This window comes from Procambarus clarkii, chromosome 71, assembly GCF_040958095.1.
Source record: "Procambarus clarkii isolate CNS0578487 chromosome 71, FALCON_Pclarkii_2.0, whole genome shotgun sequence".
In the NCBI taxonomy this organism is placed as follows: Eukaryota; Metazoa; Arthropoda; class Malacostraca; order Decapoda; family Cambaridae; genus Procambarus; species Procambarus clarkii.
The window spans coordinates 20,404,828-20,430,171 of record NC_091220.1 but is presented as its reverse complement, the minus strand read 5'-3'; the positions used below and the strand labels follow the sequence as shown (position 1 = coordinate 20,430,171).

Here is a 25,344-nt window from a genome sequence, read left to right as displayed (position 1 = left end):
ACCACAGTGTTGTGACCCCAGGTGACCACAGTGTTGTGACCCCAGGTGACCACAGTGTTGTGACCCCAGGTGACCACAGTGTTGTGACCCCTGGTGACCACAGTGTTGTGACCCCAGGTGACCACAGTGTTGTGACCCCAGGTGACCACAGTGTTGTGACCCCAGGTGACCACAGTGTTGTGACCCCAGGTGACCACAGTGTTGTGACCCCAGGTGACCACAGTGTTGTGACCCCAGGTGACCACAGTGTTGTGACCCCAGGTGACCACAGTGTTGTGACCCCTGGTGACCACAGTGTTGTGACCCCAGGTGACCCCTGGTGACCACAGTGTTGTGACCCCAGGTGACCACAGTGTTGTGACCCCAGGTGACCACAGTGTTGTGACCCCAGGTGACCACAGTGTTGTGACCCCAGGTGACCACAGTGTTGTGACCCCAGGTGACCACAGTGTTGTGACCCCAGGTGACCACAGTGTTGTGACCCCAGGTGACCACAGTGTTGTGACCCCAGGTGACCACAGTGTTGTGACCCCAGGTTACCACAGTGTTGTGACCCCAGGTGACCTCAGTGTTGTGACCACAGTGTTGTGACCCCAGGTGACCACAGTGTTGTGACCCCAGGTGACCACAGTGTTGTGACCCCTGGTGACCACAGTGTTGTGACCCCTGGTGACCAGTGTTGTGACCCCAGGTGACCACAGTGTTGTGACCCCAGGTGACCACAGTGTTGTGACCCCAGGTGACCACAGTGTTGTGACCCCAGGTGACCACAGTGTTGTGACCACAGTGTTGTGACCCCAGGTGACCACAGTGTTGTGACCACAGTGTTGTGACCCCAGGTGACCACAGTGTTGTGACCCCAGGTGACCACAGTGTTGTGACCCCAGGTGACCACAGTGTTGTGACCCCAGGTGACCACAGTGTTGTGACCCCAGGTGACCACAGTGTTGTGACCCCAGGTGACCACAGTGTTGTGACCCCAGGTGACCACAGTGTTGTGACCCCAGGTGACCACAGTGTTGTGACCCCAGGTGACCCCAGTATTGTGACCCCAGGTGACCTCAGTGTTGTGACCCCAGGTGACCTCAGTGTTGTGACCCCAGGTGACCACAGTGTTGTGACCCCAGGTGACCACTGTTGTGACCCCAGGTGACCCCAGTATTGTGACCCCAGGTGACCTCAGTGTTGTGACCCCAGGTGACCTCAGTGTTGTGACCCCAGGTGACCTCAGTGTTGTGACCCCAGGTGACCTCAGTGTTGTGACCCCAGGTGACCTCAGTGTTGTGACCAGAATGGTTGACAGTCAACATCAGTCATACTCAAGTATAATGACACCTAATATACAGTGCTACAAATAACTACAATTACAATTATTACAAAAATAACTACAGGCCTTGTTTAATAAACACTACATAGTGCCCAGTACATAATAAACTGAAATAATGTGTATATATACAAAGTCTTGTAAGTCCAACTCGATTTTTAAATGGATTCAATAAAAATATATATCTTATCGTTTAGGTGAAGAAGCAATGCATGTGTCTACATGCAAGTGTTGCAAACCCTCTGCATTTATCAAGATATCGGTAGAGCTGCAGTGTGAGTTTGGGAAGAACACCACTTATAAATATGATAACATCAAGGAGTGCGAGTGTCAACTATGTGATAACTCCGCAGGACTCAAGCCCATTGAATTTCCACCGAAATAGTTTGAAGAATTTAAGCGAATAAATATTTGCCCACCAGTTTTGATGGTGATCCATGTATGTGTATGATGAAACATGATGGTAATCCATGTATGTGAATGATGAAACATGGTAACCCATGTATGTGTATGATGAAACATGATGGTAATCCATGTATGTGAATGATGAAACATGGTAACCCATGTATGTGTATGATGAAGCATGATGGTAATCCATGTATGTGTATGATGAAGCATGATGGTAATCCATGTATGTGTATGATGAAGCATGATGGTAATCCATGTATGTGTATGATGAAGCATGATAGTAACCCATGTATGTGTATGATGAAACATGATGGTAACCCATGTATGTGTATGATGAAACATGATGGTAACCCATGTATGTGAATGATGAAACATGATGGTAACCCGTGTATGTGTATGATGAAGCATGATGGTAACCCATGTATGTGTATGATGAAACATGATGGTAACCCATGTATGTGAATGATGAAACATGATGGTAACCCATGTATGTGTATGATGAAGCATGATGGTAACCCATGTATGTGAATGATGAAACATGATGGTAACCCATGTATGTGAATGATGAAACATGATGGTAACCCATGTATGTGTATGATGAAGCATGATGGTAACCCATGTATGTGAATGATGAAACATGATGGTAACCCATGTATGTGTATGATGAAACATGATGGTAACCCATGTATGTGAATGATGAAACATGATGGTAACCCATGTATGTGTATGATGAAGCATGATGGTAACCCATGTATGTGAATGATGAAACATGATGGTAACCCATGTATGTGTATGATGAAACATGATAGTAACACTTGCATGTGAAAACAAATCAAGGCTGTGGGACCAAATATTTAACTGGTGTTGAGCACGTAACTGTTGTGGTTGGCAAAATCGTGGTGTATCCAGCCCCATACAGAGCCGTGCTCCCATCTTCTGTAATAATGTTGGTGTACATTATATACCAGGATCTAGCCCCATATTCCTTACTGATGATGTCACGGAACTGTACCCGACCTTGTTGATATTCGATGACGACCGACCGATTTGGACTAGTTTATTAATGTACTCATTAACTAGATGTAATTGCAATTAATAAAAGTACAAAAATATAAGCATTATAAAAACAAAAAAATATATATATGAACCTAAATGGTTATTGAGACAATAAAATCTGCAATGTATATGTTTATTTGTATCCAAATTTTATGTAAGAGAATCACAATGGGTTTAAAACATACACTTCTGTTCTGTTTCCTATTTATTTCTTGATTCTTTAAAGAGTATTTACCTAGACACTTTTAAACAAGACATACGAGGTCTTCTACATCATAGAGAATATAGGTTGGGTTCATAGTCCAGGTAGAGGTTCGTGGTTCATAGCCCAGGTAGTGGTTCATGGTGCATAGCCCAGGTAGTGGTTCATGGTGCATAGTCCAGGTAGTGGTTCATGGTTCATAGCCCAGGTAGTGGTTCATGGTGCATAGCCCAGGTAGTGGTTCATGGTGCATAGCCCAGGTAGTGGTTCATGGTTCATAGCCCAGGTAGTGGTTCATGGTTCATAGCTCAGGTGGAGGTTCATGGTTCATAGTCCAGGTAGTGGTTCATGGTGCATAGCCCAGGTAGTGGTTCATGGTTCATAGCCCAGGTAGTGGTTCATGGTTAATAGCCCAGGTAGTGGTTCATGGTTCATAGCCCAGGTAGTGGTTCATGGTTCATAGCCCAGGTAGTGGTTCATGGTGCATAGCCCAGGTAGTGGTTCATGGTTCATAGCCCAGGTAGTGGTTCATGGTGCATAGCCCAGGTAGTGGTTCATGGTTCATAGCCCAGGTAGTGGTTCATGGTTCATAGCTCAGGTGGAGGTTCATGGTTCATAGTCCAGGTAGTGGTTCATGGTGCATAGCCCAGGTAGTAGTTCATGGGTGTATAGCCCAGGTAGTGGTTCCTGGGTGTATAGCCCAGGTAGTGGTTCATGGGTGTATAGCCCAGGTAGTGGTTCATGGTGCATAGCCCAGGTAGTGGTTCATGGTGCATAGCCCAGGTAGTGGTTCATGGGTGTATAGCCCAGGTAGTGGTTCATGGGTGTATAGCCCAGGTAGTGGTTCATGGGTGTATAGCCCAGGTAGTGGTTCATGGGTGTATAGCCCAGGTAGTGGTTCATGGGTGTATAGCCCAGGTAGTGGTTCATGGGTGTATAGCCCAGGTAGTGGTTCATGGGTGTATAGCCCAGGTAGTGGTTCATGGGTGTATAGCCCAGGTAGTGGTTCATGAACTTATGGATTTAGGACATCACCCCACACAAGTTTTTTAAATAAATAATATGATGCTAGTTTAAGGAAGATTGTATTGCTCCAAGACATTAGTGGTAAAGTGGTTACACCAGTTGAGGATCATGTACTCTCTTCACTAAGACTTGGACACGTACTTATAATGGGTCCGTCTAATTACCTAAGTTACCCAAACTTACTCAAAGCTACACAAAGCATCCTAGCATTACGTTAGTATTAAATAAATATGATATATTTATTCATTATAATGTTGTGCTGAATGTAGAGCATGAAAAACATATTTTTACTGTGAAAAAGTATCATTTTATAGCAAAATGTTATAAATGTTTGGTTAGGCTTTGGGCCTAACCAAAGCAAGATATAGCTGAAGAACCACACCAGGTGTCTTGTTACTAATGCTTCGATTAATAAATCCCAGAGTAATTTACCTTATTACGAACATTCATGCATTGATCTTTTGGTATTAAATTCTTACTAATCATAACTCCCAGATCTCTTTCGCAATCTCAACACCATCCAGCTCGTATCTTGTAACTCTTGTATCATCATTACCTAGCCTCAAAACTTTACATTTATCAACATTAAACTGCATCTGTATTTTTTTGACCATTTCAAAACCCTATTTAGATCGATTTGACGTGATAGTGAGTCTTCTTCCGTGTTTATTTCCCTCCCGATTTTTGTATCATCGGCAAATTTGCAAATGTTGCTACTCAAACCTGAATCTAAATAATTTATATATTTTATAAACAACAGAGGCCCCAGGACAGAGCCTTGCGGCACTCCACCTACAACATTATCCCACTCTGACTTAACCCCATTTATACTGAACGTGACGTGAACCCAGCGACAGGTGACGGAAAATGGCCTCTGCTTTGCAACAACAAAGCGGTATGTGGGCCTGCGGGCCGCTCCGAGCAACAGCCTGGTGGACCAAACTCTCACAAGTCTGGCCTCGAGCCAGACTTGGGTAGTAGAAGAACTCCCAGAACCCCATCAACCAGGTATCAGGTAACGACACGTGGACCAGTACTCGGTCCTGCATTCATCAGTCTGCCGATTCGGCAGGGGCCCACCCTTACTACCTTATTACTTTCAGCCCGGGGGAGGTAATCTACGCGGCAAAAGGTCGACACATGCTCTGACTGGACCAGGTATCGTTTACATGGTCAGGAATCGGCACTATGTTCGGATCCTACAGGCACAGCGCGGGACGCACGCATACCCTAGCCTGGCGAGCGACCCCCCCGGGAAGTTCTACCCGGCCCCGTGCCCCAGTGACCAGGCAAGACTTCTCCAGGGCGCTTCGCGCCACCCTCGCAGAGCTAGGCTCGCCTCCAGCCGACTACGCCCTCATTCCTTTCGTATCGGCAGGGCCACCCAGCTGTCTCTAGACGGGCTCGCCAATCGGAGATAATGGCAGTCGGCAGGTGGAAGAGGAGCGCTTTTACTTACTTTACTTTTACCTAAATAAACCTAAATAAACTTCCTACGTCAGGCGGGAACGTTGTTGCTCTGCCACTCTGAGGCCTCCTTGCGGCCAGCGGGCCTCGCCCTGGGGGGGGGGGGGGGGGTCCGGCCAGTTGGCCTGCGGTGGGGGTGCAGCGCCGGTCCCCAAGTGTCCCGCTGTCCGTAGCTAATACTTTACCCAGTCTAGGTGCTAGTAAGCCCTACCTTTAGTCAGGAAACCCTTCTCCTTATTCCTTGGCGGCCGGCCTCACGCCCTGGGAAAAACTTCTCCCACTGTCATATCAGTTTTTCCCCAGGCACTAGGTATTTTCTGCCCGCCTGTTAATTCCTGTTAATTCAGCTAGGATTTACCATTATGTCTTGGTCGGACTCCGTTAAGTGTTATGTGATCTATTCACTTTATTTTCCCCTTTGTGTCCTGACTGTTATACCTAGCTCTAATTACATTTCATCTGCCATTAGGCTTCTGCAGAACGTGTTTGCCATGTCACTAGGCTAAGCGGTACATTTTAAGTTAAATATTAGTACTCAGACATGGACACGTTACATTTGTTAATTCCTACTTGTATATTTACATGTTCTGCAGAATTTAATTTACTAATAAATAAGCCCCCAAAACTGCCTGTGTCTTTTTCCCCCTGATCAGAAAGAGAGAGATAAGGAAAGCAAAAAGAAACTACGAAGTTCGCATAGCAGAGCAAGTGAAGACAAATCCTAAAGTGTTTTTTCAGTTATATCGAACTAAGACTAGGGAAATGATAGGTCCATTAAAAACTGAGACAGGTCAAATAATGGATAATGACGAGATGAGTAGTAGTATTTTTAATAAATATTTTATATCTGTATTTATTAAAGAGGAACTTAACAAAATGCTTTCAGCCGAACAAATATATGTGGGTGGGGACGAGGACAGGTTGACTAGTTTAGCAGTTACCAGGGAGGATGTAATTAAACAAATAGTAAAACTAAAACCAAACAAATCCCCAGGGCCGGATGAAGTGTTTGCCAGGGTGCTTAAAGAATGCAAAGAGGAGCTTTCCGAGCGACTGTCTACCATATTTAATAAATCAATAGAGTTAGGTAGAGTGCCAGAGTCATGGAAGGTAGCTAATGTGGTACCAATTTTTAAGAAAGGAGATAGATCACTTGCGTCAAACTATCGGCCAATTAGCCTAACGTCTATTGTGGGAAAGTTACTTGAATCGATAATTGCAAATACAATTCGTCTTCATCTTGAAAAATATAAATTAATAAATGAGTCGCAACATGGTTTTACAAATGGCCGTTCATGTTTAACAAATTTGCTATCTTTTTATTCCAGCATAGTTGAGGCAGTTGATAGTGGTAAGGATTGTGATGTTGTGTACCTTGACTTTAGCAAAGCTTTTGATACAGTGCCACATGAAAGACTGATTAAAAAAATAGAGGCTCATGGTATTGGGGATGATATATTAAGTTGGATTATGGCATGGCTATTCCAAAGGAAACAGAGTTAGTATAAATAGGGTTAAGTCAGAGTGGGAAAATGTTGTAAGTGGAGTGCCTCAAGGCTCTGTCCTGGGACCTCTGTTGTTTATAATATATATAAATGATTTATGAGTGAATGCAAGTTAAGCTTTGTTAATCTTTCTTCATATGAAAGATTTCTAATATTCCATCCTCCAGTACTAATGTTCAGGACTACCTTGCAGGTAACTATCCAGTCTCTGTACCTAACGCCTGCTAATTCCACTGATGTTAATGAGACAATCCTTTCCCTTAAAATAAAGTCTAGTGCCCTCGCGGAGATACCAATTCTAATTTACAAAAAAGCCTCCAGATTTTTAGCTCCTGCCACTGCATTGCTCTACAAGTCACTTTAATTCCAAACCATTCCAGATATTCTAAAAAAAAAAGCGAAAGTAACCCCTGTCCATAAATGTGGTGATCTCACTGACGTCAACAACTTCAGACCTATATCAATTCTGTCAAACTTGTCAAAAATATTTGAGAAACTAATCTACAAGCAGTTTTACTCTTGCCAAACTTAATATACTTAGCTCTTGCCAATATGGCTTCAGACCCAAAAAGGCACTATATTGCCCTGCTATATAGGAGGCGGCGGTGACCCCTCGTTACAGGAAAAATACCAAAGTCAAAGCACTGGCTAAATATCTCCAGTCGACCAACAAATTGTGCCACATTTATACCTGGCGCCACCAACAGCTAAACACAGGAAACAAGTGCCTTGTGGCAACACCATGGATCAGCTGACGCCGTAAACACAGCTTACCGCCCTACGGTGCGACAAGTCTCCCTCTAACATACACCTCTGTTTTAGTCGCCGCTCCTCCACCTACAGCACAACACAACAAGCACTTTTGAAACTCTTATCATCCTCAGCATAAACGCGTATCCCAACATGTGTACTGGTGCAGTCATCGGGAGAACAAACACTTCATGCAAACTGCACCCACTATCAAGAAGAGGCATCAGACTTCTATCCTGCCGTGTGAATTGAACCCTGACCTATTTGCTGCGCTGAGCACAGGTGTATTAGCAGGTGTACTTACGTAATGATAAGCACACACATGCTGTCCTGTAATTTAGACCAGTGAGTGTGAGAAAGGTGCGGTGTCGTGTCTAAACGCGCACACGAGCTCCACGCTCTGGATTCTTTGGCTGTGCTTGAGGCTGATGACAGGATAAGTCAATGTGCTAAAGTGTTAAACTTGGTACCAGGAAACCCAAGCTGTGTCGCCCAGTTCACACTCAGGATAATAATTCATCTTCACGATAAGTGGTGGTTAAGCACTAGTACACCGCTCAGTACACGTGCAATGTAACATCAGACATGATAAGGATGATGAAGGTGGAGACGAAGAGTGGCGAGGCTACTGATGTCTGCAAGACTCATCAGGTGCGTGCACTCTTAGCGTTCATTCTGTTATCATTACCACTGTTGCCGTTATCATTACGGAAGTTCTCTGACCTTAGAAGCTGTTATCTTTGTGAAAGAGAAAACATGCACTCTCTTGAACATTATATTGTAGAATGTCCCATACTGACTGACTTTCGCCCTCCTGGGCTAAGGTATGCTGAACTGTGTAATTACTATATGAGTACTGGAACACTTGATGATATATTGGACTTGTATCCAAGATTGACCATGTAATATATCAATTATACAATGTATATATATGATGTAACTATATAACCTGAGCTTGTAAAAGCACCTTCAGTGATTAAGTGCTTAATTGCACACTAGTTTCTTTACCAGCTATCTCACCCTGTCAGAGTAAATGAGACCAATGTATGTGAATGCATGTGTGTGTGTGTATATATGTATGTATATGTGTGTGTACTCACCTAATTGTGCTTGCGGGGGTTGAGCTTTGGCTCTTTGGTCCCGGGATGTGTATGTATATGTATGGGTATAAAGTATATATGGAAGCTGATCAGAATTACATTTCACCTTTGTGAATGTACATTAATGACACTATGTAAAGGACACATCAAACACTTTATGTAGGGCATACGTAAATCTGTGTGTATATGTATTTACGTATGTAGGTTAGCTTAGCATTTTAAAAGCACCTAATCACCTTCTGTGGTTGAGTGTTCAATAAACCCTTGAACTATATGTTTAACACTTCTCTAACCCTGTCCATGGAGGACAGAAGAAAATGTATATGTGCTGGTTAGCATTGTAGATGCTGCGTCTGTGGTAGAAAATAGTATAATAATAAAAAAAAAGAGCTGTTATCATTACTTTCGACGCTATCATTAACATTGATGTTGTATTCGTTAACATTGACGCTATCATTAACATTAAGAACATAAGAATAAAGGTAACTGCAGAAAGACTATTGGCTCATACGAGGCAGTTCCTATTTATAACCTGTTGTTGTTTAAGATTCAGCTACTGGGAACAAAACGTTCCAAGTATCACGGGCTATGGTGAGCCCGTAATGAACTTACTTGGCACAGGAGCGGGGCTGTAACAAGCAAAGATTGCGATTTATAACCAACCAATCCCAATTATATACATGTCCAACCCACGCTTAAAACAATCAAGGGAGCCCACCTCCACCACGTCATGCGGTAATTGGTTCCACAAATCACCAACCCTGTTACCGAACCAGAATTTACCCAGGTCTTTCCGAAATCTAAACTTATCTAATTTAAACCTTTGTTTCGTGTTCTGTCTTGTGAGGTGTGGAAGCCAGGGCCAGCTGGAGGGAGCGGACGACAGGTGGTGAGGTGTGGAAGCCAGGGCCAACTGGAGGGAGCGGACGACAGGTGGTGAGGTGTGGAAGCCAGGGCCAGCTGGAGGGAGCGGACGACAGGTGGTGAGGTGTGGAAGCCAGGGCCAGCTGGAGGGAGCGGACGACAGGTGGTGAGGTGTGGAAGCCAGGGCCAACTGGAGGGAGCGGACGACAGGTGGTGAGGTGTGGAAGCCAGGGCCAGCTGGAGGGAGCGGACGACAGGTGATGAGGTGTGGAAGCCAGGGCCAGCTGGAGGGAGCGGACGACAGGTGGTGAGGTGTGGAAGCCAGGGCCAGCTGGAGGGAGCGGATAACAGGTGGTGAGGTGTGGAAGCCAGGGCCAGCTGGAGGGAGCGGATAACAGGTGGTGAGGTGTGGAAGCCAGGGCCAGCTGGAGGGAGCGGACGACAGGTGGTGAGGTGTGGAAGCCAGGGCCAGCTGGAGGGAGCGGATGATAGGTGGAAGCCAGGGCCAGCTGGAGGGTGCGGATGACAGGTGGAAGCCAGGGCCAGCTGGAGGGTGCGGATGACAGGTGGAAGCCAGGGCCAGCTGGAGGGTGCGGATGACAGGTGGAAGCCAGGGCCAGCTGGAGGGTGCGGATGACAGGTGGAAACCAGGGCCAGCTGGAGGGTGCGGATGACAGGTGGAAGCCAGGGCCAGCTGGAGGGTGCGGATGACAGGTGGAAGCCAGGGCCAGCTGGAGGGTGCGGATGACAGGTAGAAGCCAGGGCCAGCTGGAGGGTGCGGATGACAGGTGGAAGCCAGGGCCAGCTGGAGGGTGCGGACAAGGGCGGCGAGGTAAACAATAGGGTGGTCGCCGGGGTAACAACAGTCGTGTCAGTCACGCGATGTAAGGTCACACACGGTGCCTCAAGAGTAGTGGTCACATGACGGGACTAGTACTGGTGCAGGACGCTCCATGACTGCTGTTCCCTGGTGACACCACCCGTGGGGTGGGTGGAAATAGCCTAAACTGCTCTACCCCTTTGAGATCTACTTTATTGTCTCAATAAACGTACTTGAACCACCCGTGACTCCAGTGTGCTGCTGGACGGCTCTTGTGAACATTGTCTTCTATCAGATCGGATCTTAAATCGGACCTTTTGTTACAAGACATTTTATTATTATGAACCAACTGTTGAGGAGCAACACTCGAGAGGAAAATATGGAATCTGGTCATTATGTACTCAATGAAGGCCGAGATTAACGTGGCCTTATAGGCAGTATTGGCTTTTTTCAAATGTACTCTATCTGCTATATAGAAATATTGGCCTAGTGCTTTACCTTCATAATTACATTGTACAATGTACTTTATATATACAATGTAATCAATCAGAGCTTTAATATAACAATGTGCTTTAATATACTTACTAAGATCTCTCATCTCATTTTTCTCTTGCAATGTATCATTATCATTTATCAATTCTGCTAGAATTTACCTACTTAAAATTATCTGTTAGATTAAGGACCTGCCCGAAACGCTGCGCGTACTAGTGGCTTTACAAAAGTGTAAATACTGTACTATCCAATGTATTCTCACAAACCCAATGTATCTTCTTGTATATATATAAATAAAATAAATAAAATAAAAAATAAAACATAACAAGTATCATAGGTTAGGTGTTTAGACTTATAATTATAGTACCTGCAATGCATTTTCAGTGTTTTCCAAATTCTTCCCTGTTTAAAGATGCCTGAATCCTTGCCATTGCATCAGAATGCTGCATCATGTAGTTCCATGATCAGCCCATAACACTGGTTGTCTTGTACCATAGTTATTATACAATATTGCAGTTAGTTATTATACAATATTGCAGTCATGGATTTCCTTCATCTGGGAACAGTAAGCCTCATTGTCATATCATTGTCACCCTTGGCCAATTCCTGACTTTCCTAACAATGGAACCCACAGCAGTTGCCTAACTCCCAGGTACCTATTAACTACTAAGTGAACAGAGATATCAGGTGAAAGATGATGTTGCTCAAATGTCTGTCCTGATGTGGGAATCAATTCCCGAACCTTTTGGCTATAACAGACTCTGCTGACCAGCCAAGTAGTACATCATCCCAAGTGCCTGTTGTTAACAAATCCACAGTACTTAGTGTAGGTGAAGGGTTTGTAATGTATTTGCACATGAATACACATTTTAATCATAAATGCATGATAATTATTGTATACAAATTATGTATACTTTGATAGTTCTCATTAAAATTAGTAATATTTACAGTGTTAAGACATTCATTAATTATATATATATAGCTTCTATAATTTTTGTAAATATTTAAATTCTTAGCTTTTTGAGATTTTGAAAATTTGTGATGAATGTATTTTGTATTTTTATCCTCAATGTGGTTTAATCTGCAATTGTCAGTCATCCAATTCTTTCTTGTACAGTACCTGTATACTATTTGAGAAATTCACTTCTGGCAAGGTAACAAAATTTCAATACTTTAAACACCAAAATATATAACATGTTAACAATTAACTTAATGAAAGTGATTATATATTGTGTTTAGATAAACCTTTATGAAGCTTTACACTCAAAATGTTCTCTTCAAACATGTTACATATATAAGTTGAGGTATCCTATCTCCATGATGTTAAGTGTTATCTACATAACATTTTGCAGGATGTAATGAGTGATTATGAGGCTCATTTAAAAAGAAAAATATATGTAGGCTGAATGGCAATTGTGTGTTGTCTTACATTCATTCATTATTGTATTTCATTGTCTTTTGGTGCTGTTATACACCAATCTTTAAGAAACACCTGATAATGTGCTGTAATTATGCCATCTTTATTTCTAATGTGAAGGAATTAGCATTACAGTATGTACTCAAAATATCTTGGGTAATTACAAGGCAGTAAGCCTATTCATAGCTCAACATATTACGTACAGTGGCACCTCGACATACAATTGCCCCTACTTACGATAATTTCGAGTTACAATGTAAATTTCATAGAAAAATGCGACTCGACATCCGATGGTGTCGTCGACTTCCGATATTTGTTGGTACACGTTCGGGTCGACCGAGCACATGGTTCCTGGTCACTTGGCCGACATGCCTCAGTTTACTACAGCTGCCCGCTTAGTGACGATCGCGCCTATAAGAAATTCCTCTTTTGTGGTGATTTTTTGCATTTTGAACATTAAAGTAATTATTATATATCACACTAAGAGTCCCAGGAAAGTCAGTGATAAGGCTCAACATATGAAAACCCATGTAAGGATGACCATAGAGCAGAAACAAGAGTACAGAATGTCTCTTCCTCAACAATTTAGAAAATGTGTGCAGCATAGGAAGAATTGCAAACCTTTGCTGAAACGACTCACCCAAATCAAGCTGCAGTAGGTCATTGCCTTAACCTATTCAATGACACTGATGCATCATTACAGACAAATGTTAAAACGAAGGGGAAAAACAAATGTCTCTTGACAAATTTGTAGTGAGACAAACAAGCACTGAACCACAACCAGGTCTTAGTGGTATTCAGGCAAAACGTAGGAGAGAGAGTACCCCAGAGAAAACATTACTGCCTGATGTGATAATGGACTAATATAATGCTTGTTTGGAAATGTACTTTATGGTTTGCTGAAGTGAATTTTTTGTCATGTATTACTACATATAATACTATTGTAATTGCAGGATTATTTTGACAAATATTGAGTGAAGTTCAATGAACTTTAGAAGTTTTTGGTGCTGAAATGAATATTCTTTGAGTTTTGGAAGTTGTCATATACCATGAGCTGAGGTGACTGAGCATGGTACTGAGCACAGCTTTAACTTGTCTCCAGCTTTGTTGTAGTAATAAGGCATTATGATGAGAGAGGAGCATAGTGTGGATGAAGGGGAGGTGGTGGTGGTTGTCCCAGAGAGAGCAGTACACATTGATGAACTTTATCCTGGTGTTTATCCTGTTGGAGGAGCAGAGTCAGTGACTCGCAAGTTTGAGGTTTGTTAATGTGTTTTATATTGCATATGATAGTTGCTTAGTATATGTGTTTAGAAGTTATAATACTATACCCCCCCCCCCTTCCCCAAAAATTAAGTGTAAATATATAAAGTGTGTTATCAACCTTAATGTTTATAAATTGTTATACTGTACTATATGTGACACTATTAATTTAGCTGAGAAGAGCATCTGCTTTTACATTCTTGGATGATGTTTACATATCTGAAATTGTTTCAGATAATAGCAGCATGTGTTATGGGACTAAGTACTCTCTCCGGAGGTGTACTAGAAGGATACACTTCCCCAGCCATACCCACCCTCCTCCAAGAAGATACTTACGACAATCAAACTGACGTCACCTTAATGTCAGACGTCAGTACCATCAGCACCACACTCGGCTCCAATTTCAGTTCCAATGCTGGACCAGTTACTCATAACAACAGCTACCTTTTGAATTCAAGCAACTCAAATGATGATTTATCTGTTCTATTGAGAGGCGAAACAGAGCTAGAGTTATCTACAGATCTCTTCCTTACTGAAGAGGTAGGCAAAGAATATATATTGTTTGGAATATGGTTATCATAGTGGGAAAAGTCCTAGGTTAAGTATAATCACTAATTAGCCAGGTAATTTAATACATGCCTAAATTAACAATTACAAAATTTCATATAATTAAGACTTATGCTTGATGTTGCAGTACTGTAAATCTACAAATAAAACATCTTTTGGGCATGTAGTAACTTTAGCCTTTATCCACTAGGAAGCATCGTGGCTGGGCTCGCTGCTCCTACTTGGTGCTTGTATTGGGGCTCTCGTATCATCATGGGTGATCAGTTTGGGCAGGAGACGTGCTGTTTTGGCCTCAGCTCTCCCACGCTTGATTGGTTGGATAATGATTAGTGCTGCATCTGATGTGTATATGATGTATGGTGGCAGGTGTGTGTAAATTAATTATTTTGAGTTTTATTAATAGTTGCTAAAAATTGTGGAGATGAATAACAGGAACAGTTAAAGCAACAGTGATTTCTCTGCAGCTGTGCACTGACTGCATTTATCATGGAAAGGACTTGTTCACATTATCTGGTATTCTCTTTAACTTTAGTTAACTGATTTATTTATTTATTCAAATGATAACTGTAATTTATTTTTGCTTGTCTCAGGTTTCTGACTGGAGTGTCTTTAGGAATTGTAACATCAGCAGCACCAGTTTACATTAGTGAAATTGCTCACTCATCTATGCGTGGTGCTCTGAGTTGTGTGGTACAGCTGGGAGTCAACATGGGCATCTTTACTATAGCTCTCCTTGGTAATATTTTAGTCTTTGGGTTTTCTACAGTAAGATATTGTGTGTATCCTATGTACAGTAACTGTAGTGTTTATTAAGAAACACTCGACCATACTTGAACAACTCTCTCCACCAGTTGTGTCTTTTACTCTAAGACTGGTAATTCTTATGACTTTATATAGACAATTATAATGAAATGATTTGAAATATTTCCAGATTTAGGGCCAGAAATGGCTTGCATTGAACCTAGTAACTACAGGTATGTACAGTAGTTACTTATTCTACCATATTTTCTTAGCTTTCACAATGTCTTTCTGTTTCTTATAAATTCCCATTCTTAATTCTTTAGTTTCTCACTGATTTTTTGTGCCACCTTTTTTTTTCACTTTTATTATTGTTGTAAACACCTGCTAGATAATACATTTGATACATAATAAATGTCATATTTTATTTTCAAACAATTTTCAGAGCTTACCTGACTAAATAACCATGAACACCTGTACAGTCTGTTCTCTTTTCTTATCTCTCTATTGTCTGCACTTAAACCAATACTAAATGTTTCGACTCGTCCACCATCACATTATGTCTTTATTTTACAAGGTAAAGCAACAGCTGCTATATATATATATATGTAACTACTACAAAAAAATAAAAAATAAAGTTGTATAGCTCAAGCCTGCTTTATGGTGCAGAAAAAAAATAACATTTTGAATTTCAGGGACATTTATGGAATGGCGAGGCTTAGCCATATTTGGAGCCTTTACTGTTGTGGTGTACTTTGTGGCTACTCTCTTCATTCCTAATTCACCTGTGTGGCTAGTAGCATGCGGCCGAGAGGATGATGCAAGGAAGACCCTCACGAGGCTACGTGGACATCATTATTGTGTGGAATACGATTTGCAGCAAATTATATCCTCTAAAGCAAGCCAGTATGTATTTGATATCGTTCAAAATTATTTTTCTCCATAATAAACAATGAATAGGTTTGATTTAACTATGACATTATTGTAATTTTGGTTTAATGATAAATAATATTGCTAATTGTTATATCATTCAAGATTTACTGTTCACCTTGTAAGTTATAAATCATGGCATGTTTTTCATATCTCAATTACTTTGTTAGGTTTAATTTCTCACCCAAAATGCTGCATGCTTTGCAGTAATGACTGCTTCTGTTAAAACAGTAACGACAGTATTATTGATCATCTTGATACACCTGTCAGCCCCCATATCTAGACACATAATTTAGGTTTTTCGGGGGGGGGGGGCTCTTGTGGCTCCCTGAAGCTACTATCACTGATAGTGTATCAACTACTGGATCACATCAGCCGTGGAGTTCTATCTGGCCTACCGGGGAGCAAGAGCCAGAACCTGGCTACCGTTGGAGAGGCACAGGGAGAAGTGGCATTTATCTTTTTTTTTTGTGCCACCTCTGGGGAAGGCATCCCAGAAAGTCAGCGAGATAAAACAAACCACAGATGACTAAAGAAGAGAACGTAGTCTCATGAACACCAGAAGACCTCTAAAACAATGTCAACAAATTAATGAAAAGTTTCAAAAGAAGCACCAACTCATTTACCTAACCTCCCAGGCATTTTTGGACAGTCAGGGGAGAGGTAGCGTGCAGTCAGCCAGTGACACAGTCCTCGGTTCTATGCTGATGTGTGTAGTGTGTGTGTATCGGGTCGCCTTTCTCCACTTGGTCTCTGGTCTCCTGCTTCAGCTAAGTGATGGTTTTCTTAACTTTGTTGGCTTTTCTTTACACTATTCAATGTAGTGTGAGCCTGGACTTTAGTGCTTGGAGCTGCATGTGCACACGGTTTTCTTCCCTTTGTGCTCCCTAATAATGTCCATGCATTTCAGGGTACTCTTTCCTTGGGGTATTTGGGGTTCACTTCCTTATAAGCTCTCTTCACTTGTGGTGGTCCTTGCCCGGGTTGAGTTGGGTTCTTTTCCTTGAATGTCCTGTCTTTACTCAAGTAGGGTGCAGCATTCTCTGGCTTGGGGTGCAGTGTGTATTTGTGTGCTTTACATTAGCATGGCAAGGTCAACTTTCTCAGTCATAACCAGGCTGTGTTGGCCTATTATGCCATTTCTATCCTTTAGTTTACTCCTGCATTACAAGACATTATTACCATCCTAAAAGTGTTGGTTCTGTTAGTATAGATTTAGTGGTGTCTTCCTTTAGATGCCAAAGAATCTAGGAAGAGGGGGAGTGCAGAGGGAGAGAATGGCTTTTTGCCCCAAAAACGAAAGAGGAAACTGGCAACTGGAAGCCAACAAATGACCCAGATGTTGTTTGCTTCCAGTCTGAGACAAGTGTCAAGCATAGCAGGCATGCAGGTAGAAGGAAAAGGGAAGCCATTTGAAAAAATCCAGACTAGGCTCAACTAGGTTCAAACCCACAGTGAAACCAAATGGGATCTTCATCAATTCACCAGAAACCGAAACCTGACGAGACAGAAATGACCAGGACATCAACTTGCAAACACGCAGACTGGCTGGATGCCAAAACCAGCTCGGCATCTTGCCAGGCTATAAGCATAATCACAATGTTTTGAAGGGGAAAGGAAGCCAAAGGTTGTTGGTCAAGCACTTGTGCAGGAGCCTGAACTTTGCCTGCATGGTATTCTTCCTTGGTACACTTTGTTTTGGGGCATTGTACTGGTTCCTCTGGTTCTGCCCATTTAACTATTGCCGGGACCATCTGGTTCCGCCCCTGTTTGTCCTTATTTGACTTTGTATCACCTGCTGCTTCTTTGGGCTTTTGGGGGTTTAGTTCCATAGTGCCATCCTTCCCTGTCACTCAGTGTGTTCACAGACACCTAGGTTCTGGATGGGGCTTTTGTGACCAGTGCTCATCAAGCCTCCACGAGTCATTGCTCAGGCCTTGAGCAATGGGCACACAGCACGCTGCACAAGTCTGCAACAGTGTGGCAGGACCTTCAGAAGATTTGTCTTCCTGGTTCCATTCCGACTGCTCCTCGGTAATTCATTGAACAGCAGGGGATCACTTTGGTTTTTTCTCTTTTGGAACTGGACGAGTAGCTCAGCTTCTGACTCTCTGCGTAGTTCATGTGCAGGGTGTGTTCAGTGTTCTCATGGATGGTTTTATCTCATTTCTGTTCTGTTTTTATAAATTGAACCATCAATGGCACCACGTCCTGTTGACTCGGTGAGATGTTTGGTCACCCTGCGGTGGACCTTCTCACGTCAGTGTAGAACCTGCAGCTTCCCACTTACATGGCTCCATTTCCTGAAAACAAAGCTCTTGCAGTGGAAGCCTTTCCCATTTGGCTCTTTATTGTCTAGCTCAGCCTTTGTTTATGGCTCCTCTGGCCCAGTGTGGCATCTGGGCTTTTTCTGCAGCTCTGCTTCTTCCAACAGATCGGCCTGGTGATGTACCTTGCAGATTCGATGTTCTCTGCCCCTTCATGCATCTGGAATTCATGACACAAATGTTAACATTTCTATGGTTTACAGGTGGCTTAGTTATTGGAATCCACTTGCATCTTTCATTGCAGTTCTTGGTATGAGAGGGGGTGCGAGTTTTACCTGCATGAATCGTTTGTGGAGTCATTTGGCTGGTTCAGTGACTTTACTTTGTGAATCTTGCAGTTGTCTGTAACAATCCCCTGCTCTTTGTTCCTCTTGTGAGGTGGGGCAAGGTTCTGGCTCTGGTTCTTAGTAGGTCAATCAGGACTTCTGTGACTGATGTGACCCAATAGTGGAAAGCCATCTTGGTGAGATAGGTTCAGGGAGCTACCGGGGATCTACCAGAATGATGAGTTTCATTACATTTAATGCTGGTTTTTACCATAAAAATACAAACATTTTATTATGTATGTATATTATAAGGAATGTGATACTATAATCTTATTCATATTCACCATTTTTTCAGATATAATGCTTTTTCATGGCTTGACATCATAACTCATAGATCATGTGTGTTCCCTCTTGGAGTTGTGGCTTTGGTAACTGTGGTCAATCGGTGCTCTGGCTACAATGCTATCATAACATTCTGTGCCACCTTCCTTCATCAAGCTGTGCCAGCTGTCAGTGAATATTGGGCAGCTACTGTGGTCACACTCATGCAGGTACAGTACTACACTACCACTTTTCTAATGTACAGTATTGTGTATTTCACAAAATTTTATTCAGCCCATTTGTATACATTAAATGGCATTTTCTATCTTGGTGTTTCTGTACCTTATGCTGCATTGCGTGGTAATGCTTAAATCAGGTAAATTCGATCAGTGTTATGATATTCAACTTTTGTAACTGCGTCTAGAAAAATATTTCCAAATCATATAATTTTTGCCCAGGGTTTTTTTACATTGTAAACAAACACTTGGACTTAGTATATCCTGCCTCGTTTCAAACGCTTACACTCGTACGTACTTATGCAATTTTTGTTTACATAATTAAGGTTTGATATGTTTAGTATGTTGTAACATCTTATATACAAGAATATAAAATATACGTGGATAGTGCCTGCACTAGCAAAACCTCTGAAGAATGCTGGATTCTTTCCATTATTTTCCTGCCTTAAAGCAACTCTATATGAAAGGCATTATTTGAGTGGAATTTTTATTGCCTCTTTGCTCTTATAATGACTTCTAAATGATCAGTATTCATTGACAACTGTAGTGATGTGATTTTTGGAAAGTGCAAGCCGGTATTAGTTTATAATTAAGTCAGTTTTTATGATACACAGAGTGATATATTAGTTAGGAAACTCTGTGAGGAGTAGTATCGGTTTGACCATATACTGTACTGATACCTGATGATGGCCTCCTCCACAGATGATCTTATCATACACTATAATAATGGGGTGGCTTTGCAAGTACAATACAGTACCGCAGAATAGTTTCAAATACTTAAGATGTGTCATGGCAGAGATCCATATACTCATGTATAAATGAATACTTTGCAGTAAGTTTTTTTAGTGAAATACCTGGAAAGGGTTTGATGGCCCCACTGATTGTAGCCATTTTGATTTTATTGTTGGATCATTGAATTTGATCGGAATTGGAGCGTTATGAATGCCTTTCATAACGCCTTTCATAACGCCTTTCATAATGCCTTTCATAATGCCTTTCATAACGCCTTTCATAACGCCTTTCAAACTGTTTCACTTTTGCTCCTAGTCGTTGTGCAGCTTTGATGTCACTGCTGTTTTTATGTGTTTTAATGTTACAGGTATTTTCAACTGTTGGGGCTGCTGTTTTTGTGGACAAGTTAGGGCGTCGAAAATTGCTCATGACATCTATTGCTGCCATGGCTATTGCACTGGCTACCATTGCAATCTGTGAAGTTGCAACTAAATATGGAGCAGGTTTGTGACCAAGCTTTAATTATTCAATTAAAATTTTGTAATAATTTTGAAACCATATTGAGTTTACCAAATAATTTTTTATAATGCTGTATCAGCAAGATCCATTTGCTGTAATGTTTCTCATATGCAGTAATTAACAGTATCGCTCGGTTTGGACACCGATCACGTCCATTTTTTTGTTCTCTTGATTCCTAGCCGTGGACAGGACTTGCATCCACTACAAAAATATTTGTATAAAATCCATTTTTTATCCGATCGACCTCGGGATAGTTTCAAAATAAGTGCCTTTAGAATGCGCACAATTTGATACCAAAATGAAAGATGTAACGCGAAATTTAATGCCAGAACACTTGAAAGATTATAAATACTTTTTGGGTCTAATTTTTAAATTTTAAAATATTTGTTAAAATTCTATTTGTGCTATTATTATGGGACTAGTTTTAAAATACGCATCTTTATATTGTTAACAATTTGATACCAAAACGAGCGAGGTAACATGAAAATTGATGTTACCAAACTGAATGAGTATACATATTAGGTTGTGGTGTGCAAATTGGTGCTCATTCACGGGTAATTTTAGGCTTTGCCTAAAATCAATCTTCCTTAGATTGCTTCATACTGAAAGGTCACATTAGCCGTGTATCTCTACACATTACACGGTCACATTAGCCGCATATCTGTACAGTTCTCTTTAGCCAACTGGGACCAGTGCCAGACTGTGGCCCCCTCACAGAGGTGCAGAGAATAGCCTCCAGAAAGCACAGCTTTACGGGAACTGGAGAGTTCACAGAGAATGAAACCTCGAAAACTGCCAAATGACTAAAGCAAATGAGTCACACGGAACAAGAGATTTACTCAAAAGAGCTCGGTGGAGTTACAAATACATCAGGCAAAAATACTGCAACAATCAGTACACAGTAAAACAAGTTTAATATGAAAAACAATCTCAGGAAGATAGGTTCAGGGAGCCACCAAGGATCCTCCAGAAAGAGGCATTTCATTACATTCAATGCTGGGTTTTAAGGTACCATAAGTATATTCTTGTTTTAAGCTTCCATAATTTCAACTAGTTGAAATATTTAAACTGGTAAACTGAGGGGTGAGGGGCGATGATCGCCTTACCACCATGCGCTAGTTCGGCCTGTACACGTATCGGCTAACTCGTGTTCTGAGGTAACCCTCGCCTACCGAGCACATTTTCCGAGCAAATCCTGCTAGTATTCAGGGACACTCGTATTCCGAGGTACCACTGTAGATGATAAATAGATGAATCGTTTTCTGTGTTCAGTGACGATGCATCTGATACAATTAGCATAGATGAACAGTGTTACCAGCTTCCATGGTGGTGTTTTCCATAGATATTTTCAAGAATAGCTGAATCTCTTCCAGCATGCCTGAATCTCTTCGAGAATGCCTGAATCACTTTTAGATTGACGGAAACTCTTCGAGGGTGGCTGAATCTAAGCCACAGGATTAGATTCAGCCACCCACTTAGATTCAGCTTACAAAGCGATCTTTTCAAGACTACCTTACAAAATGATCTTTTCCTATAATCTTTTCAATGCTACTTTATGCTTTACAAGCTTGGCTACATACCACCTACAAGTACTAAAGCCAAGGGTGTACGTGAGTGCGTTATTTGTAAGCACACAGAACGAAGAAACACTAAGCAAAAATCTATCTGTACCTGGTGCAACGGGAGTGAAGTCGCGCTGTGTACCTTGGACTACTTCGTTGGTTATTACTCACTTCCGAAGTACTGAGTGTGTAATACAGTGTGTTACTGTGTAAATAGTGTGTGAAACTGTACATATTGTAATTTTAGTGAATTTTTAACAAGTAATATTGCGACAATAAACATTTATTGTGGACACATTACTGACACATGTATCACAGTGCCATGGAACATTATGAACATTCTACCATATACATATTCTAAAGGACACAAATATGCATCATAGATGATAAAAAAAATAAAACTGCATTGGAAATACATAGAACAAATAATTGAAAATATATTTGTGGCAACACGCGGTGCTTGAATGGCCCGGGCGACCTTGTCTGGGAGCTTCATGCACGGGCGACCAGCCCCTGATGACGTCACGGCACACATTGTGTCCACGTCCCCACACCCAAAGTAAGTGGAATTAGACATTTATTTTTACATAGACATATTTAGGGAAGGGAATTCATCATTTTAATAAGAAAAAATCATTTTTGGGAACACTTGATTTCATGCGCATGGGGAATTTCACAATAAACTCGGCGCAACACAGTGGTTAAGTAAGTGAATTTCAAAAGAAGGCACCAAGCCGGGAAGGAGTACAGAATTCAGAAATACTAAGTAATGGTATCTATCAGCAACATGATTAAATATATGTATGTACTGTACAGTATATATATTTTCTGTCATAATGCAGGAGGAAGTTGGGTTGCAATACTTGCTGCGATCGTCTATGTCAGCGCTTATTCGTTCGGCGTGGGGCCGATCACGTGGGTGCTGGTGGGGGAAATGTTCCCACAAGCAGCGAGGGAAAAGGCCGCTGCTGTCATCTCTGTACTAAACTGGTTTCTAGCTTTCATAATTACCAAGACTTACTTCAGGTAAGTAGTTTATGATTTTTGCTTAGTCCTATTTGTAAATAGCTGAATATGCTGTAATGTGTATTGAGCGTTAGTTTTGCAGCGATCATGAGCAATATATATTAACTATATATATTAAATCTCATCCCATAAAGTTATGATTAAGAACAATGAGCAAAATCTCTGTAACAACTAAAACTAATGTATTTAACCTATGCATTCCAAAGGAGATGTGCAATTTGATTCAAGGTGTGAGTTGACCTTAAGCTGCTAAAATATCTATTTGAATTCGTAGTCTGGTTTTTCGTGAAATACATTTATAAAAGGACAAGTTTATTTTTTATATTAAGCAAAGCAGGCTATATCATTTTTATTTTATAGGAGCACCTTTTTTTTTATCTTGTCATGCTTACTCTTTAAATATACTTTACAAGCCTTAGTGTTTACATATGTTACTGTATTTTTTCTGGAGTACAAATTTCTCAAATTTTATCCCATAATATTGAAAATTGTTACTTAATTTAACTTGCTTAATAATGATTTTTAGCAGCATTGTAATAGAAACTTTTTCTCTTAGACGGAAATAATGGAATAATTTTTGGTCATTGTTGGTGACTATAATGAACAACCCTGTAGCCTAGCCACACTGAGATAGCTCCGCACATATTGAGTCATTTGCACTAGAAGTCCTTTACACCAGCTACTGGAGACCAGATTCCCGAGCTTCTCCCTACTCACAAAAGCAGGGAAGTGTTACAATTATCCTTACCAAGGAAACATCCAATGTGTAAGCGAAGCAAAATAGGCAACTTAAAGGTTCACGGAGAAAAATTCAAGCAGCAAAGAAATCTGCAAATCCAGTTGTTGGTTCAAAACCCTCTAGTTACAGCTGACCATTGACAGATGGCAGCATTATTGGGAGTTGCTGGCTCCCCTTGTCAACATTCATCAGGCCAAAGCCTATGACAACAATTCAACTCACCTGGTAGAGGGGGGAAAAGACAAGGGAGTCACTGAAGCCCAACCAGTAAGAGGTATTTCATTATTACAAGCTGGTTTTCTTGCCTACTGCTCAAATTCTGACAAACAGCAGTCTTATATAAGGGCCACTTGTAACCTAAACCAAGATCTAAAATTTCCAAAACTGACTAACCTAATTTGTCCAAAGTGGTGACCTAGAAAGCCAAATTATTTAGGACGGTAAATAATACCAGCTCTTGCCTCTGTTAAAAGTAACATGCATATTTTGCTGTACATTATCTATATAGCTTTCTGGGCTTTGACTTTTCTTTTCATGATTACTTACTTGCTATACAGTATATTTAGGATTACAGTAGTGTACTACAATCTTCATTATTTCTATTTCTAATTAGATTGGAATCCTTGACTGGTATTGCTGGTACCTGCACAGTCTACAGCAGTGTGTGTGTTATTGGACTGATACTCGTGTATTTACTTGTTCCGGAGACCAAGGGCCGCACCCTTGGGGAAATTGAGGCATATTTCACTTACACGCAGCGCTCATGGAAAGTTGTAAAAAACAAGCGTGATGTGGCTTTGTCCAGCATCTTGGATCAAGAAGGAGGAACATCAGACTCATACAGCACATTCCAGTCTGTAGAATGATTTATACTCATCAAAATGGTTGACATTCCGTAAATTTATTCATCTTGCACATTCAATACATTTTATTATATATATAATATAGGCATTTATATATTTATTTTTACAATTTGATTAAATTACAAAAAAAAAGTAACTTTTTCCTAGCAGAAACTTTGTTAAGTTTCATGTGAGGTGAGACCAGGGGGCCAAGATGGTATCTTAAGTGCGTGAAGTAGTATTCAAGGATAATACTTTGTTAAATATTTTATTAAAAAAAAATAAAGTAAGGAGGAACTTAATTAAGAGTATTGTATGTTTGTGTGTGTTCCTGGCCAGATAACTACTTAATTGTGTATAGTTTATATTTTGTAATTTAAATTTTACATTGTGCAATATACATTTCTTTATAATATGGAATTAACCAATATAACCTGTTCAAAATTTCCCTTGTCATTTCTCCTATACAGATACTGTACTGTACCTAGAAAAGATCTGGGTCTGCCCGAAATGCTGCGCGTACTAGTGGCTTTACAAGATTGTAATTACCATATTATGTATCCTCACAATCCCAATGTACCTTCTTGTATATGCATAAATAAATAAATAAAAGAGTATATGCTTGAACAAGTTTAAACGTGCAATACGATATTTTAACTCCACACCTCCATACACCGTGTGTGAAACACTCGGGGCTGGATGGAAGAACAAGCTGCAAGACACACACACGAATGTCACATTCAAACTATACCTCTTTAGCTAAGTTGACCAGACCACACACTAGAATGTGAAGGGACGACGACGTTTCGGTCCGTCCTGGACCATTCTCAAGTCGATGAGAATGG

At 41.2% G+C, this 25,344-nt stretch overlaps 2 protein-coding genes across 8 annotated transcripts in view; both read left to right on the top strand.

Annotated features, from left to right (window-relative positions):
* Nucleotides 1-2,916, top strand: part of LOC123745671 (mucin-2) — a 142,688-nt gene extending 139,772 nt beyond the window's left edge. For all 4 annotated transcript variants that reach the window (XM_069312226.1, XM_069312228.1, XM_069312227.1 and 1 more), the window contains one exon: nt 1,522-2,916. In XM_069312226.1, the coding sequence (XP_069168327.1) occupies nt 1,522-1,709 (188 nt within the window). In that variant the 3' untranslated portion in view covers nt 1,710-2,916. The remainder of the gene's footprint in view (nt 1-1,521) is intronic.
* Nucleotides 2,917-7,731: 4,815 nt separating this feature from the next.
* On the top strand, nt 7,732-24,943 carry LOC123745672 (uncharacterized). 4 transcript variants are annotated; one of them, XM_069312225.1, is made up of 10 exons: nt 7,733-8,389; nt 13,385-13,691; nt 13,929-14,234; nt 14,452-14,627; nt 14,852-14,997; nt 15,695-15,905; nt 18,878-19,073; nt 20,179-20,314; nt 22,735-22,918; nt 24,271-24,943. In XM_069312225.1, the coding sequence occupies exons 2-10, from the start codon at nt 13,557-13,559 to the stop codon at nt 24,521-24,523; spliced, it is 1,743 nt and encodes a 580-aa protein (XP_069168326.1). In that variant the 5' UTR covers nt 7,733-8,389; nt 13,385-13,556; the 3' UTR covers nt 24,524-24,943. The 4 variants fall into 4 exon arrangements, with proteins under 4 accessions (XP_045582436.2, XP_069168326.1, XP_045582432.2 ...); XM_045726476.2 differs by lacking the exon at nt 7,733-8,389 and adding an exon at nt 10,529-10,586; XM_045726475.2 differs by lacking the exon at nt 7,733-8,389 and adding an exon at nt 10,550-10,689.
* The last annotated feature ends 401 nt before the right edge of the window (nt 24,944-25,344 follow it).

What these genes read in the sequence shown, in the direction of transcription:
- LOC123745672 (XM_069312225.1), top strand. Translation starts at nt 13,557, where the DNA reads ATGATGAGAGAGGAGCATAGTGTGGATGAAGGGGAGGTGGTGGTGGTT. An exon ending in TGCAACTAAATATGGAGCAG is followed by an intron (nt 20,315 to 22,734) that starts GTTTGTGACCAA and finishes GTCATAATGCAG; the next exon opens with GAGGAAGTTGGGTTGCAATA. An exon ending in ATTACCAAGACTTACTTCAG is followed by an intron (nt 22,919 to 24,270) that starts GTAAGTAGTTTA and finishes ATTTCTAATTAG; the next exon opens with ATTGGAATCCTTGACTGGTA.